Below are 15,613 nucleotides of genomic sequence, written 5' to 3' on the forward strand. Positions count from 1 at the left end.
AACTCACAGACATCAGACGATCGGCGCGGTAACGGGTGGCCTTTTTCATTCATCTTGATTTTTCCATGTGGACAGATGGCATATTGCAGTCCCCTGGGGACCAACAAAGTGAAGCCCATTGTTGTTTTTTTTTTTTTGTAGATAGGCAAGCAGACCAGCCATAGCACGAAAGGCAGGAAACGTCCCAACAAAGGAGGCCACCGAGAGCTGAGAAAAGACACCGCCCACTTCCTGTCGCTCGCATCGAGCATGTGCAGAAGGAGCGTTCAAATCTCTATGAAGTTTCCACATAGTCTTGTCTTGTGACCTGAATTCATTCACTGCCATTGACGAGGATACACGTCAATGAGTGTTTGATGCGTCTCTAGTGCAAATGTAAACAACTTTAATGTTGGACAATCACCAGTAGATGGCATTCATGCACCATTTTTGATGGAGACAAACACAGTGTTGGAGTCCAGGGTGAGAAAGGTTCCCATTTTGCATAACTTACTACTGAAAGAAGGGAAGAGTGCTGAATGAAACAATTTTTTCCCCTGCTAATAGGATAGAGTTTATTGTTTGGTAAGGACGGGGTAAATATAATCATTGAATGCAATATCAAGTGGGCCTTGAAGATGTCAAAATGCTCTAAAGTGCTGGCATTAAATGTAATAATCAACTCATCAGTCAACAGCTTTTTCAATTCATAGACGACATTGCAGACAATGCACAGACATCAGGCTGTGGGTTTGTCAGCGACATCCGCAGGAAAATGGTCCCTTGGCCTAGCGCGCTGTAAGCGCTGACCTTGTCCAATTTGAGTCACAAGCATTTCTGGCAGTCAAGTGTTTGTCTCCGCAAAGATGAGCTATTAGGCCAAACAACGACATAGCCACTAAGTGGAGACAGTCTTTTAATCCTGTCTTCGCTAAAGCGGCTCTTTGCTGCTGTGAAAATACAAAATAAAGCCCAGTGGGCATGACCATGACATGAAGCAAAGGTAATACATGGCACCCAATGACAGCTGCGTAAACAACGCCCAGGCTCACCCAGCAAAGATAACATGGTCGCTTGTGAGCTAATTTCAGTACAATGACGGCTGAAAAATCCTTGCTCTGTATAATACTGATGTCCGTTCGGTCTCCATGCATGCAGGGAGTAGGTATGGGACAATGTTAGATTCTGGCGGTGTGATAACTATGAGCCAAAATAGCAAGGTGCCATTACATACAGCAAGTCACAGTGACCCATCACTGGTGAGTTATTTTTAGGATAAAGACCACCAAACTGCACTACATTTCAATGGATTTCAACTGTGAGGGCACACAAGAGTTTGGAAAAAAAAATGAAAATAATGATAAATGTTCAAAAATAATGATAAATGTTCAAAAATGTTCAAAAGTTCGTATAACTAGCACGAAAATCAATGAGTTAATGTGTGTTCTTTTATTAAAAAAGATAGAACTTACATTTGCATTTTTGAAGTCACATTTTGAGAGCCTTTTTGTAAAATCACACAGAGGGCGTACTGAGCGTCATAACTTGATTTCATTTGGTCAATCTTCATCCAAGCGATTACCATCTAATTATTTTCAAAAGGCAGCTTGTTGAGTCTACTATGCAAGCAGCTAAACATATTCTGCCCACTTTGCTAGATGGAGTAAATAAAGAAAATTGCTCATTAGCGGTGATAAGCAGTATGACTGGCTGTTGAGCCCTTGACTTCAATACCACTGTAAACCAGTGAGCAGTCCATGCCCAGTGACAGGAAAAATTGCATTTGCAAATCAGAATTTGAGTCATGTGTTGAGGGGATGGATGGCAAAATGCAAAGGCCTAGAGCACCTACCTGAGGAGGTGAGGAGCTGCAAGATGTGGTGACCAGAGGGGTGTAGAGGGCCCAGAGATCCTCAAGAGTGGATGGGGTGGTACCAATATTTTTTTTTTAAACTCCTAACGGTCCGTGGCATTTAGATTCAACCCAAACGCTATATGAGCAGCACAAACCCGATTTAATGACTAATAAAATGACGTATAACTCTAAGAACTTCCAAATGCAACAGCTCATAACAAGTCTAAAAATGGCCCAATGAACCTTCCAATGTGTCTTTACAGGCGCAACTTCTTGAGACGTGTTTGGTGGCTCTGTTCACGTCAAGAAATTTCTACCACATTTCCAGCAACGAAATTTGAAGAACTGAGAAAATGCCCCCTAAACATCTTTGCTCAAACTATTATGATACCATCCGAGCCCCACACTTGGTCTATTGGAGTTATTTTTGTTTTGTTTGTTTCTTTCTTTTTTTCTAGGATTGTTGAGTAAAACTAGCTTTGGGGATCAATCAGCGCAGCCCTTATGCAGCCGTGCCTTACAAACTTTGGTAACGGAATAATTGGTCCAAAAGGATTGGGCACGGAGTCTTTGCCGCGGTCATCACTCAGTTGAACGTGTGTCCGTCTGCTGACCCCTGTTGGTCATTACTGTTAGTGCATGCACAGCATAAACTTCCGTTTGTGTGCATCTGTCTTCCTTTGTTTTCAAGCGTGAGTGCATGCGCGTGTGGAAGCACGTATATTTTAGTGTGTGTATGTTAGTGTTTATGCGTGCGTGTAATCTACAGTGACGTCACAACTGTGACAGTGGAGGATGTTTATTTCCATTTTAACACAAATCATCTGTGCAACACACGCACACAAAACAATGGCACGCACACGTACATACATTCACAAACGTGCCCGCGCACACACACTCACAAACACGCACGCACGCACACACAAGGCCTCCCTTTATTGGCCTCAGCTGTTTTGGAGAGTGTTGCCATGGCGATGAAATGACTGACAAAGATCCAAAGAACAGCGTCACTCACGCTTGCGTACCATTCATGTTAAGCTAGCTAGGAAGCTAGCTTGATGGGCACTAAGCTAAATGCTGGTTGAGCGTCCAACACGCGGTTTAAACAAGAAGCCGCGACAGCTGGCGTGACGTCTTCAAGTTCAGTCGTAAAGAACAAAATCCAAAGGCCTTTGCCAGGCAGGACCCCTTACAATCGGTTGCTATGATGACAATTTCCTTGGCAAGGCTCCCTCTAGTCGTTTTCAGGCACTTCCTGGTCCTCCTCTCCTGGCCCCGCTCCTACAACCATTACCACAGCATCACGTCAAAGACAGCGTGCTGTGGGCCACGTGTATGATATAATACATTTAAGTGGTCTACCATTCCATCTCGAGTGGTCCTCAGGCTGAACGTCAGGCTGGACATCAGGTGAATCTCGCTCGTGGTCATGGTGGTCACGCCTTTCATCAGGTGGGCCCTGCGACTGATCGGTAGTGCAGCTTTTCATCTGGGGCTCCGCCCTCTCTTGATCTTCTTGCTTCTTATTGGCCAATTCTTCCCATCACACATGCAGACACTTTCCATGAGTTTTTTGGATGAGTTTCGTTTCCATGGAGCGTTTGGAAAACGTATCAATTGTGAATGTGTCGAGAGTTAGTGTGTTGGAGGGTCGCGCACGTACCATCCACAGAGAGTTCCTTCCACCTGTCCTTGTTCCTGCCAATGACATCACTCAGGTGTTTCCTGAGCCCAGGCAGGTCAATGGCAGTGAGTGAGAAGTCCGTTTGAGAGTCGTCGCGATCGCCACGGCGACCGCCACTGCGCCTCTGGACTGACTCCACCGTCACTGAGCCGCTCCCCGTCAGGCTGAGCGGAGGAGAGCGACGGCGTCAGCGCTTGCTCGGCCGGCGCCACGGGTCTTGGGAGCGGCGAGGCTATACCTGGGCCGCCGGTTTCCCGTTTCCTGGGCCTTCCTCTCCTCGTCTATCAGGGGGGCCATCACCTTCTCCGTCATGTCGACCAGGACGCTGAATGTTGGCTCCACGATAAAGTCGATGAAACCTGACATTTGGGTACAAAATAAGATATAACATGCAACCCCTCTTGCTAAGGGCAAACATAGCATGGAATTTCCTATTGGCATGCTAACTGTTAGCATTGATACTTGCGTGATTATGAGAACCTTACTAGCTTCATGCTATCATATAATGGAAAATTTCATTTACATGCTAAGTGTTTCCATGACACTTTAACAAAATACTTCTATTCCAACGAGTCTCAAAAATCGCTTTGTGAGCGCATCAAAATCTTTGCCACATGTGGGAGGGTTTTTTTCCGTGTTTCCATGACCACTTTGCTTTTGTGCAAATTCCTTTTTACACGAATCTGAGGGGAATAGAAAGGCACCAAGTGATGCCCGTTCAAACCAAGTTTAAGATGGGCACCGGCTTCTTTTCAGTGCATAGATAGGGCCAAGGCAGGGTTCCTCTTACCAATTTGCGATTGTGCGATCATGGTGGCCTTGCGGTCACACAGAGGAGAAAAAGGAAGGCCCAGTTCCATTTCTTTGTCGCCCTAGGACACAAACGACACAGACTCAGGAGGTGTTGACTCATTTCTGACGCATTAGTGTGTGCCTACCTGTCTGAAGAACTCCTCCATGAGACTATGCGTCCAGCGGTAGTGCAGCGGCCACGATTTAGCGGGATGGCTAATGTCAGCGGCGTGCAGCATCAGCGACAAAACCTTCACCTTGTCCACACTGGACAAAAAGACACACCCGTCATAACAAGAGGAGGACAAAGAGCACCGCACGAGTGATCGGGAAAAGGCGGCACCTGTGCGACTGGGCCAGCGAGTTCCTCATTGTCTTGATCTGCTGGAAGTGACACGACATGTCCGTGGACATCACCATCTCGATCACCAGCGAGCGAAGTTCCCTGTGGGGGGGGGGTAAACAGGCGTGAGTTTGGACAGGCTACTTTGCGCTCACAAGCGCTTGCCATGCCAACATCATCTTCTGCCATTGCTCTGCTTAGTTTTCCTCTGCAACGCCCATTTAAAAAATAAAAAAAAACTTCAAAAAAGTTGCGCAAATGTGCATCTTTATCATTGCCGCTCAAAGATGCGCAAACGGCTACTATTTTTGGATCCATAAATCAAAAAAAGCAGGTAGAGTAGAATCCTTGCAAATACTTTGTTTGTTTCTGAATCAAGACAGTGCGCACCTCCAGTCGTCCTTGTTGAGGTTGACCAGGATGTTGGTGTCCTCCTCGGCCATCAGCCTGTAGGCGGCGCTCACGTGGTGGTTCTCCAGGACCGAGCGGTCGTTGTACAAGATGGCCACTTCCGACCTGGCGGACGTGCGCCGGGTCAAAAAAGGAGCACGCCGGCGCACCCAAAATGCTGGCGTGGTACCTGGTGTGTATGTGGAAGTTATTGGTGGTTCCAGTGTGCTCAAAGTCGTGAATGGCGGCGGCGAAAACCATGGCCAGGATTTCCAGCTCGCTCAGCCAGTGCTACATGCGCGTGCAAAACTTTTTGTGTCAATGACTTTTGGCTAACGCGAGTCAACGCGCCGATTTGGGCGACGCTCACCATGGTTCCGGTGTGCAGCATGAGAAAGTGCGCCGTCTGAGTGACGTCTGCGGCGTGGATCAGGTTGTGATAGGGGTTCTTATGTTTGCTGTAGCCACTCTCCAAGGCCTCCACAAACTGAACCAGAGCCGGCACCGGAATCTGAAGCGTGCGCAGACAAAAGCGCAATCTCGGAAATGATTTCAACTTTTTAATGATTTCAACAAAGCACTTTTGCAAGACATCTACCGCAATTCCCCAAATGTATGACATAATTACCATAATGGGATGAGCTAGAGGGCGGATATCAATTGGCTGTTAGCAGCAAGTGCCTGTTGCCGCTCGTGTTAGCTGAGATTGTTACGTCATTATTTTCGATAAAAGAAGCGAGCAGACATAACCAACGTCCGAATCATTGCTTGTTCACACGCAGGAATATGACTAAAATGGAGAGGATCATGTAAAAGTTATGATGTCTCCATCTGATTCAATTAAGAGCGCACCGGTTAGAAAACACAGAAAGGTATTCCATTTGACTCGTTTATTAATCGCGGTCTTTTGGCGCACGATCATAAACTTGGTGGATGTTGCGCAACACAACTGGTATTAAAGGCAAAATGAACTTCAGCCGCGTCGCGAGGAAAAGGTAAAAAGACTGCTTTCAATGTTTCACTGTCGAGGTGTTCACTGACTGCTCACAATGTGGGGAATCTGTGAACTTAACCCGCACGCAGCAAGTCTATAACTTACACTGTCGCCTCCCAGTGGCTGACAAAAAAAAAGTGGGCGTGCGGGCATATAGAGGTGAGCGGATAAAGACGCGTGTACCCTGAACCTGCTGATGAGGTCATAGCGCGTCAGGAGCTCGTAGACCAGAAACTTGAGCGCGTGCTCGCCCGTGCCCTCGTGAAGATGAAACACGTCGAAGGACCACTGGTCCACCTTCTGCAAAACACCACCGTGACAATCATCAGAACCAAAAAATAAAATCTTCGCAAAAGCATTATAAATATTCAAGGACGATTATTATAAATTTTACTCAGAATGCTTGGGATGCTGGTATTAATCTGATTTAATATAATAGACAACAACACTAAGATGTACGTTCATTTTCATCTGCTATTTTTATTATAAATAGTGATAATAACAGGTTTATTGATTGATCAATTATATACATAAAATTCTGTTGGATTTTTTTTTATACTTATGTTTACTTCTGTTTTCTATTATATTTACTCCATGGTAGTACAAACAAAAAAAAAAAACACATAAGGCGGCAGAGTGAAGGAGTGCTTAGCACGTCCACCAGTTGACAGCAACAATGACATCACTTCCTGCTGACAGAAGCGCAGTGCTAAAAGCTGAAGGGATGTGATTACCTTGAGAGGTGCCAGAGCTGCGGGCGGGTACGTCAGGCCGGCCATGTTGGACGTCCGTCTGTACATCCTGCCGTGTCACACACACATATGGGCACACGCGCGCACGGATGAGGAAATGGTGCTGCGGGACCATTATGGGTTGCCATGGCAACTGTTGCAAACACACAAACACTTTTCACGCGTCGTTAAGCTCGACGCTGATTGATATCAGCATCCATTTTTCACTCAAATGAAGTACAATAAGTAAAAAACAAAAAAGTCCATTATAAAAAATGTAAAAAATTATGATGTAACAAAAAATGATAAACTTTTTTTTCTTTTATACATTTATATTTCTATCCAGTGGTTAGCCTGGTGATTCACATTTTAAAGGGAACTATTTAATGAACTATTTTTGTCCTATAAATTTGATAGATTTGACAAGATTTGGCAAAAGCTTACCTAGATATTTAAAAATAAATCTATCACTTTTTTATAACTTTCAGAAATGTTTACATTTTTTTTCCTCTATTTAACAATAATGTAATTATTACAATAATAAATATATTAAAAATACAACCATATGACTATAGGGTCATTGCCTTTAGAACTTTGACTTCTAGATTTGGAAGGTATTATGTCAGTGGCAAACCAGAACTTGTATTGCCATTTATGGCGGCGAATGAGTCCGTCCGTTACATCCGACCCACAACACTCCGCTCTTGTGTTTGTTTTGAAATCATTTAAGTTTATCATGTATAGGTTTAAATGATCAAGTAAGCTTGATAACTTTTAAAGCCAATTCTAGTCAAATTCAGCCGATGTGTAAAGGGTGAACCGATGGCTGTAATTTGTAAATGATCTTCAGCCAGATGGCTGCAACACGTTGCAAAAAAGTAATCTTGCGGTTTAAAGGTACGAGCGTTCCAAAGTCGGGAATTGCTCACCTCTCCACAAAGATCCCCGCCTGCACGGCGTGGACGATGCTCCTGAAGCGCGGCTTCTCCTCGGGCCGGCGCTTGGCCACGCCCATCTTGCGGCTGAAGGTGCACGCCAGCCAATCCCGCACCTCCCTGGGCACCGACTCGGCCGGCAGCTCGCTCAGCTCGTCTTCGGGGTCTAGCAGACGTCTGCGGGAAATAACACGTGTATGACGGCGGCATTTCAAGAGCATGTATGAGAGCCATATGAATAATGTGTGAGTGTGTTACAAGGCTTTAATGCACCATTATGTTTAGTATTATGTCTCCATCTGAGGGAATGCAGGGGACGAGAGTGCAATTAACAATCATGTCCACTGGATGGCATTATCACGCTTTACATGACACTCAAATGGTTCTCACTTATAACGGCCTGCCCTACAACTAAAGAAGACTGTTACCATTTGTCTAAATTTCATCTGTTACATACACTACAAGTGAAAAAAAGTATTGCTGAAGTTGAATTAATTTAAAGAAAAACGTCTTTAATCAGAGAATTAAAAAACTTCTATCTTGCATTTCCTGGCCAAGCGCTAATCTTAGAAAAAATGCAAATTTGGTCTGCATTCATTGGTTATCTTGATAGGCATTCCAGAATGCTCTTATCAGCAAGAAACCATAAAGCTAGCTTGGCGCTAAGCATTGCCGAGCAGCCCCCCCAAAATTATTTCTGAGTCAGTAACGCAGCACTGACCATCGCCAAATTGTGTTGTCTGATATGTTTTGTATTGTTCAGAGTGTGTTTCAGGAGTGTGTGTGCAAAAATGTTTTGCCTTCTCACTTGGTCTCATCGGCGTAGACGGAGTCCAACATGGCGGCGGCCATTTGCAAGCTGCCGCGCAGCTCGGCAAGGTCCAGCGCGCCGCCGCTGTCCATCACCGCCATCGCCGCTTTCAACCTTAAAAGAAAAACAAAAGGGTAGCATATTTAGCCGTCACGCCCTGCTTTTTTTCCAAGAGAATAATTTTAACGTCAAATATTTAATATGGTGCTTTTTTCGATTAAAAAAAAAAATCACAAACGTATTGATTGTTTTCAGGAGGAGGCTGAAACTGATTTATGGCGATTCCAGAGCGCCTCAAGGGTAACCACCAAAAAAAATACCAGAACATGGCCAGTACCACCATTACTGTTATTACTCCCGGTACAATCACGGTTACTTTGACTTAAAAATTCACAAATAAATAAATAAATGGCTATTTTGTTGGCATGGCAACTAAAGCGTATTCCATCATCAAACCACGACCGAGATGGAGTAGAGCTTAGACTAAACTAAACTAAGCTAAGCTAAGCTAATATTTGAAGTGTTGTGAAATGCTGACGTTTTGACTGCTGGACCTCTGTGGATGAAAGGCATGTGCTGTTGTCATGGTGACCAAACTGGAGGGAAATATGTTTTAGTTTCCATGGCAACAGGACAGTGAGCAATGAAGACATTTTTTAAGTGAAAGTCGAAATGACTCCACCGAGAGCAATAAAGGTGTGTGTGTGTCTGTGTGCGCTCGCGCTTTTGCGTGTGTAGGTGGATGTGAATGTGTGTTTGCTTGTCTTACCTCTGTGATGTGTTTTTATATTTTTGCCTGTGAAGAGAAGAAAGAGAAATTTTGAACAGTTCCAAAGTAAACAAGCGCCACCATTTTGTTCACACAGTCAAATATTCAAGTATGCCTGTCTTGTGCGCTCATGCATGCGCTGATGACAACAAAAACAACACCAAATTAAACAACAGCCAGATCTCAAGATGGAAAAAAAAATCTTTCTGCTGTGTTTTTATGTCTTTGTCATTCAGTGTGCCGCGTTGGCGCGCACGGTCACCATGGAAACAGAGACTAGCAATGTACATAAATGTGCAGATACTTTTTCACACTATGTGCGCAACTTCATTCAGGCTTAGCGTAACAACAGGTAGCATGATCGTTGACATCATGTTAGCATAAATCACAAAAGGTAGCCTCATGGTAGGATTTAACAGTCAGCTGCGTGTTAGAAGAGTATGTAGCATTCTAATAGCATCATGTTAGCATGCATGGAGCTTGAAAGTATCACGATGACAGTATCATAATAGTAAGCGTCATGTTAGCATAGAATTTTGTTCATTAGTATGTCGTCTCAGACTTAACGACATGTTAGCATCATGCTGATGGTGTCAGTATTTGAATGAAGCCTCACAGTTAGCATCATGTAGAATGTAGCATGATAAAGTAATGTTTTCTGTTTGTCATTTATTTATTCTAGAATTTCCACATCTACCTATAATAAATATGTATATATATATATATATATATATATATATATATATATATGTATATATATATATATATATATATATGTATATATATATATATATATATATATATATATATATATATATATATATATATATATATATATATATATATATATAAGGGATTTATATCATTTGATACATGATAATGAAGCTTTTTATTAATTTTCTTGTGAGGATAAGCAGCTCTAGAAAATGGATGGATGGATATATATGTATGTGTGTGTAACGTGTATGTGTGTGTGCGTGCCTTTGGTTTTTCGTACATGATGGGGACCACATCCCAGATTTTATCATCTCTGTGCAGAGCTCTTGAACTTGTGGGGAACGATTTGGTGGACCTCACAAGCTGAGACCTTTTTTTCAAGGGTCAAAAATGTTCTAGTATACCGTCGATAAATTATAATTGGATTTTGGTTGAGGCTTGGGTTGGGCAATCTGTTTTAAGGATTAAGATTAGTCCCTAACTTTTATAGACGAGGAAATGCGCTATGTCAATTAGATGTCCTCACTATGATAGAACCCCCTCGCGCGCGTGTGTGTATGTGTGCCTTGGCTTTTTTCTACATGGGGGCTGCACTGTAGGGACCATTATAGTGGACCCAACAAGTTCAGACCTATTTTGAGGATTAAGACTTGCTTTTAGAGTATAGGTTTGAATTGAATATTGGCTGAGGATAGGGATAAGGGTTCGGTTTGTGATGGTTAGGGTTAGGGATTAGGAAAGGCTTTATATCAATAGGACGTCCCCACTACGATAGAAAATAAACCTTGTGTGCGAGCATGTGTGTGTGTGCACATCGATACACTATATATAAGCATTAACTTCTGTTGCGGTTTTGTATTGGTCACAGCTCTAAATGTATCCCTGGGCTGTCAAGCGGTGTTGCTGGGCGACTTCTGCGGCACATTTGCGATTAAAAAAAAAAAAGTGAGAGACGCTGGAAGCAAATGTGTCTCCTTCCCTGTTTGTTTGTCACACGTTTATGTGAGCCAGCGTGTGCAGCAATTGGCAGCGGGATGGCAACAAGCCTCTTCAGCCTGTTGCGCGCTTTTGTTTGTTTAATGACAAAAAAAGACAGCAAGATGGCCGCCGCATGGCAGGTGCGCCAAACGAGACATAGCCACCGCCGATGATCGCGTGACATAACGAGCACGGGCCCACAGAATTGGAGAAACCGATACTCCCTCCCCCTGAAAGGTGGCCGTCGATCTGGATGGAGGTGCTCAGTGGTGCAACTGTGGATAAAGGGGCGTTATCATCCCAAGCGCACCTCTGAGCGTTGACCTTAACTGAGCCCATCTGCACCCGGAGCTTATGCATTGCTGGACTTGAGGCACCTGTGCATGACCCTTGTCCATAATCCGCAGCTCCACCTCATTTGCAATGCTCCTGAACCCGTTGCTCTACCGTATGGGCAACTATTAATAGACAAATCATCAATAAACAAATGAATCAATAATTACTCTGGATAATCGATTTAAGATATAGTCCAAATGCTCGTGATATCAGCCTCTCAACAGTGAATTTTGTCTGATTTCTTGAGCCACTATGAGAGCGGACTGAATACGATCGTACGCAATTTAAATAAGATATTTACAAAAAATAGTAAACGAATAACCCTCTAAATGGTTCCTTTTTGGTTTCTCTGTAATCATAAAACAACGGAACGTGAAGATGCCATTTAAAGGGACAGTGTGTGGGATTTAGTGCCACCTAGTGGTTAACTAAAATAATGCAAGGATTTTAAAGTAGCCGCATGTCTTAGAACATGGGTGTCAAACTCAAGGCCTGGGGGCCAAATCTGGCACTTCCTGACGAAAATACCAACTTAGCAAGTTGTCTTGAAGTTTTATAAGTATTTTTCAGGAATCGACAAGCATTTTTATTACCCCTCCCCACCTTTTGAATGGTTTTACTGGCCTCTGATTTCAAAATTCGGAAAATGTGTGACGATCACACTTAAAATCGATTTGACAATTTGGCCCACAGTTGAAAATGTGTTTGACACCCCTGTCTTAGAAAGACCAGATCTTGCATGCCTACTAGCAGTACAAGTTCTAGTCCTTGGGGTATCTGTAGCACAAAGATGGCAGCCAAAAATGTCATTGCATCACACATGACTTGACCTAGCAATATATAAATAAAAATGTACATGTACACGTGATTAAACTCATATTTTAGCATTTTATTGAATGTTATTGTGGGTTTTTAAAATGTTTTTTTTGCCATTAGATGTCACTGAGTCTTAGACACTGTCTCTTTAAAATATCAATTTTTTTTTTAAAAATCCTGACTGTTCAAATGATGGGCTAAATAATGAATAATGGTTACTCGCAGCCCTGCTCATGCATTGGAACTTGTCCTGCGCTGTTTGCTAGTCAAGGTGGATGGGTGAAGCGCGACACAAACGCAATAGTTAGCGTCCCGGTAAGGCTGTTCTGTTGCCACGGCAACCGCGCCCTCACGCAAAGGCACACAGCCAGGCAAACTTGCGGACTTCCATCCCGATGACATCATGGCAACTTGCCGTTGCATCATGATGATGGCATCATCTGCGGATGATGACATCACGCTCGCCCCGCCGTCCACTTACATTCCGCGAAGGCGATTGAGAACTTGACTGTTGTGGTTTTGCTCCAGTGGATCCACAAAGTCCTGCTCCTCCTCCATTTGTTGCTTCTCTGCCTGTGCCGTGGCGTCCCTCTGCAGCATCTGCATTGCGTTCTCCTCCTGCTCCTCCTCCACCTGCTCTGCATTGTCCTCCCCCTCAAAGTGCAGTTCCTGGGCTCCATCCTCTGGCTCCGAGCTGCGTGCAATCCACAGCTCCTCCCGCGCGGCTTGCTTTTCCATCTGTGGAGGCTCCTCTTCTGCCTGCAGCCGCTCCTCCTTCTGCGGCATCTCCCCTTCTTCTCCCCGCAGCTGCACCTCCTCCATGTCTTCTGGCCGCACAGCACCAATAGCCTGCTGCTCCTCCTCCTGCGGCATCTCCTCCGTGTCTTCCTCTTCCCGTTGCCGCACCTCCTCTTGCTCCTCTTTTTGCTCCTGCGCCTCCTCCATCTCTTCCTCGGTTTGATCCGCAGCCTGTTGCGTCTCCTCTTCTTCCTCGCCGGCCGGCTGCACCTGCTCCTGTTGCGCCTCCTCGACTGTCATCTCCTCCTCCCGGCTTTGCACCTCCTCCTCTTGCGGCGCTACGGCAGCCTCCTCTTGGCCGTGGGTGTTCATGTGGGTGTGGAGGAAGAGGAGGCGGCGAAGGAGGGGGAGTCCAGGAAGGAATGTCGGAAGTTCATCAACTTCCTGTTCGGGGAGCAGGCGTCAAAGTTGACCACAGGCAGACCCGAACCGAAGGAAAGAAAACGAAAGGAGGAGTCGCAGGCTTCCAGGCGTTCTGGACGCTCCCGAGCGTCGGACTCCTCGTCCTGGAGCGCGTCGCCGTGGCAACGTGGGCAGGAAGCGCACGGTGGTGAAGATGGACCAAGAGAGAGAGAGCGGCAGCGGAGTACGTCGTTACTGTAGCAACGCAAAAGCACCCGGTTGCTAAGAGTGATGGAATCCTGCTGCCAACATGCACACGCACATTCACGCGCATCATCGCACATCTCCTCATCCTCTTTTTCTCCTACCTCCTTCTTTTTTTTCTTTATGGTCATTTTGTTGGCTAGCTTTCATCCATCTATTCTCCTGACTGGGTCTTTCTTTCTCATCACCTCAACTACTCCTGCTTCCATCCGTTCATTTCGTCCCGAGTCCTCCTCCTTTCTTTCCCAAGCAGGCAGTGCAGGTACCTTGTCTGAAACTTTTTCTCCACCTTGTGATTGGCTGGCGCTGTGTAGCCCCACCTTCCGATGCCGCGCCTGCTCCCCCGTTCCCTGCCGTGTTCTCCCGTCGGACGGAGGAGGTCACCTGCCAGAGAAAACGCTCAAGATATTCACTTCAACAGTACATGAAAATGAAGATAGATGAATAAAGAATCGACTTGTGGAAATGTTCTGCTCCAGACGAGATGAAAACGCCTCATTGAAATGCTCTGCTCCAGACGACCGCACTCGTATTGCAATACGAAGTGACGCTATACGCATATTGAAATTTGACAATTCATTTTCCAGTATATCGCATATCGGTTTTGAAACGTACTATTTCGTTTTTTACATCGATCCCCTCTGGAGTGGATTTTGTATCATGATTTTTGTCATATCGTGTTTTACATAACCATTCCTAGCGCTTCAAAAACACCACCTTAAATGTGACAATAGCGTTGCGTGTATGGTGTGACCTGACATGAAGAGATCGCTCAGGCGAGTGAGCGAGAGAGGAAGAGGCGCATGCGCGGCCTGAGAGGAAGTTCTGGCGGCAGGAGTGTTGTCCAGTAGATTGCTGTGTTGTTTTTAAGTGTAATAAAAGTCGGGCCTGCCTCCCGCTGCCCATTTTGTTGGCTGCGGGCTTCAATTGGAGCCAACGTGTGAAGCTACCCTGGAGGGCAACTCTGGCCCTGGAAGAGGGACCTCCCCCATCTCTCTGGACAGCAATACATACATATATATATATATATATATATATATATATATATATATATATATATATATATATATATATATATATATATATATATATATATATATATATATATATATATATTAAATTCCTTTGAGATTTTTTCCCTGCTTTGAAAATGCCTCATTGTACCTAGTTTTGATTTCTTGTTGTTTTTGTTTTTATTTACGGTAGTGATTGCTCTTGGTTTGCAAGGAATCGTCATGGCAACCGCACGTTTGGTCAGTCGTGCCGCTCTCGGTGCATTAATCGCTACTCCCCAATCAGCATGACTTCATTACGCTCCAGTGTGCACGCACGCAGAAACCACAACACGAGCGCACGACTCTTGCGCGGCAATCGAATTTCAGAAGACCGGCCAAAAAAAAAAGAGTTGGCAAGAAGTTGTGGACAACATGCATGACGTGCCACAGTGACAAGCTACGTCCACGTGACATCTGACCTGCGCGGGACGCGGCGACGACGGCGGTCTGGGGGTCCAGGCCAGAGCAGAAGGATCCCATGGTCAAGCGGGGCTCGGGCGCATTGCGAGCTGGGGACACGTGGCCTCGCCACGCCGCGCAGTGGAGGAGAAAGAGGGGCTGGACTGGGCTGCTGCGGGTTGTTATTATGAGATGGGAACTCCACTTTGTAACCACAACAACGACGACTGCTCGTGGCCGGAAGTGTCGCAAATTGTGCAAACGAGCTGGAATAAAATGAACACGTTTTCACGTACTCAACTTCAGTTTTATGAAATACATTTTAATGGCCTTTTTCGAACTGTAAATTTGGTAAATTCCATGTATACGTTTTATTACTTCCTTTGAATTCCATACAACAGTTTTAATTTTGCGAATGCAAGCTTAATGAATTTAGTTTGAAGACACGTAATCAATCAAGGAAAACAGGCATAAAAACATTTGGTTCATGTAAGACAATGGCATTACATTTTATTCATCTTAAAACTATTGATATAGAGGAATTGAGTTAATCACAGATGGGCTGTTTTTTCAGGAGGAAAACATTTTTCAGATAATAGAGACCACCTTAGCTAGCTGTAGCTGT

General features: G+C 44.7%; 1 protein-coding gene across 1 annotated transcript; it reads right to left on the bottom strand.

Moving 5' to 3' along the window:
* Nucleotides 1–2,617: 2,617 nt before the first annotated feature.
* Nucleotides 2,618–13,783, bottom strand: pde1a (phosphodiesterase 1A, calmodulin-dependent). Its single transcript, XM_088415663.1, has 17 exons — nt 13,639–13,783; nt 12,612–13,525; nt 9,284–9,310; nt 8,512–8,628; nt 7,698–7,880; nt 6,772–6,838; nt 6,221–6,337; nt 5,414–5,554; nt 5,234–5,334; nt 5,044–5,169; nt 4,654–4,755; nt 4,457–4,577; nt 4,309–4,390; nt 3,757–3,877; nt 3,498–3,682; nt 3,197–3,370; nt 2,618–3,115 (listed from the first exon to the last, which is right to left on the bottom strand). The coding sequence occupies exons 2-17, from the start codon at nt 13,238–13,240 to the stop codon at nt 3,069–3,071; spliced, it is 2,340 nt and encodes a 779-aa protein (XP_088271789.1). The 5' UTR covers nt 13,241–13,525; nt 13,639–13,783; the 3' UTR covers nt 2,618–3,068.
* Between the last annotated feature and the right edge of the window lie 1,830 nt (nt 13,784–15,613).

This window comes from Hippichthys cyanospilos, chromosome 5 (genome assembly GCF_059441005.1).
Source record: "Hippichthys cyanospilos isolate Australia breed blue-spotted pipefish chromosome 5, RoL_Hcya_1.0, whole genome shotgun sequence".
In the NCBI taxonomy this organism is placed as follows: Eukaryota; Metazoa; Chordata; class Actinopteri; order Syngnathiformes; family Syngnathidae; genus Hippichthys; species Hippichthys cyanospilos.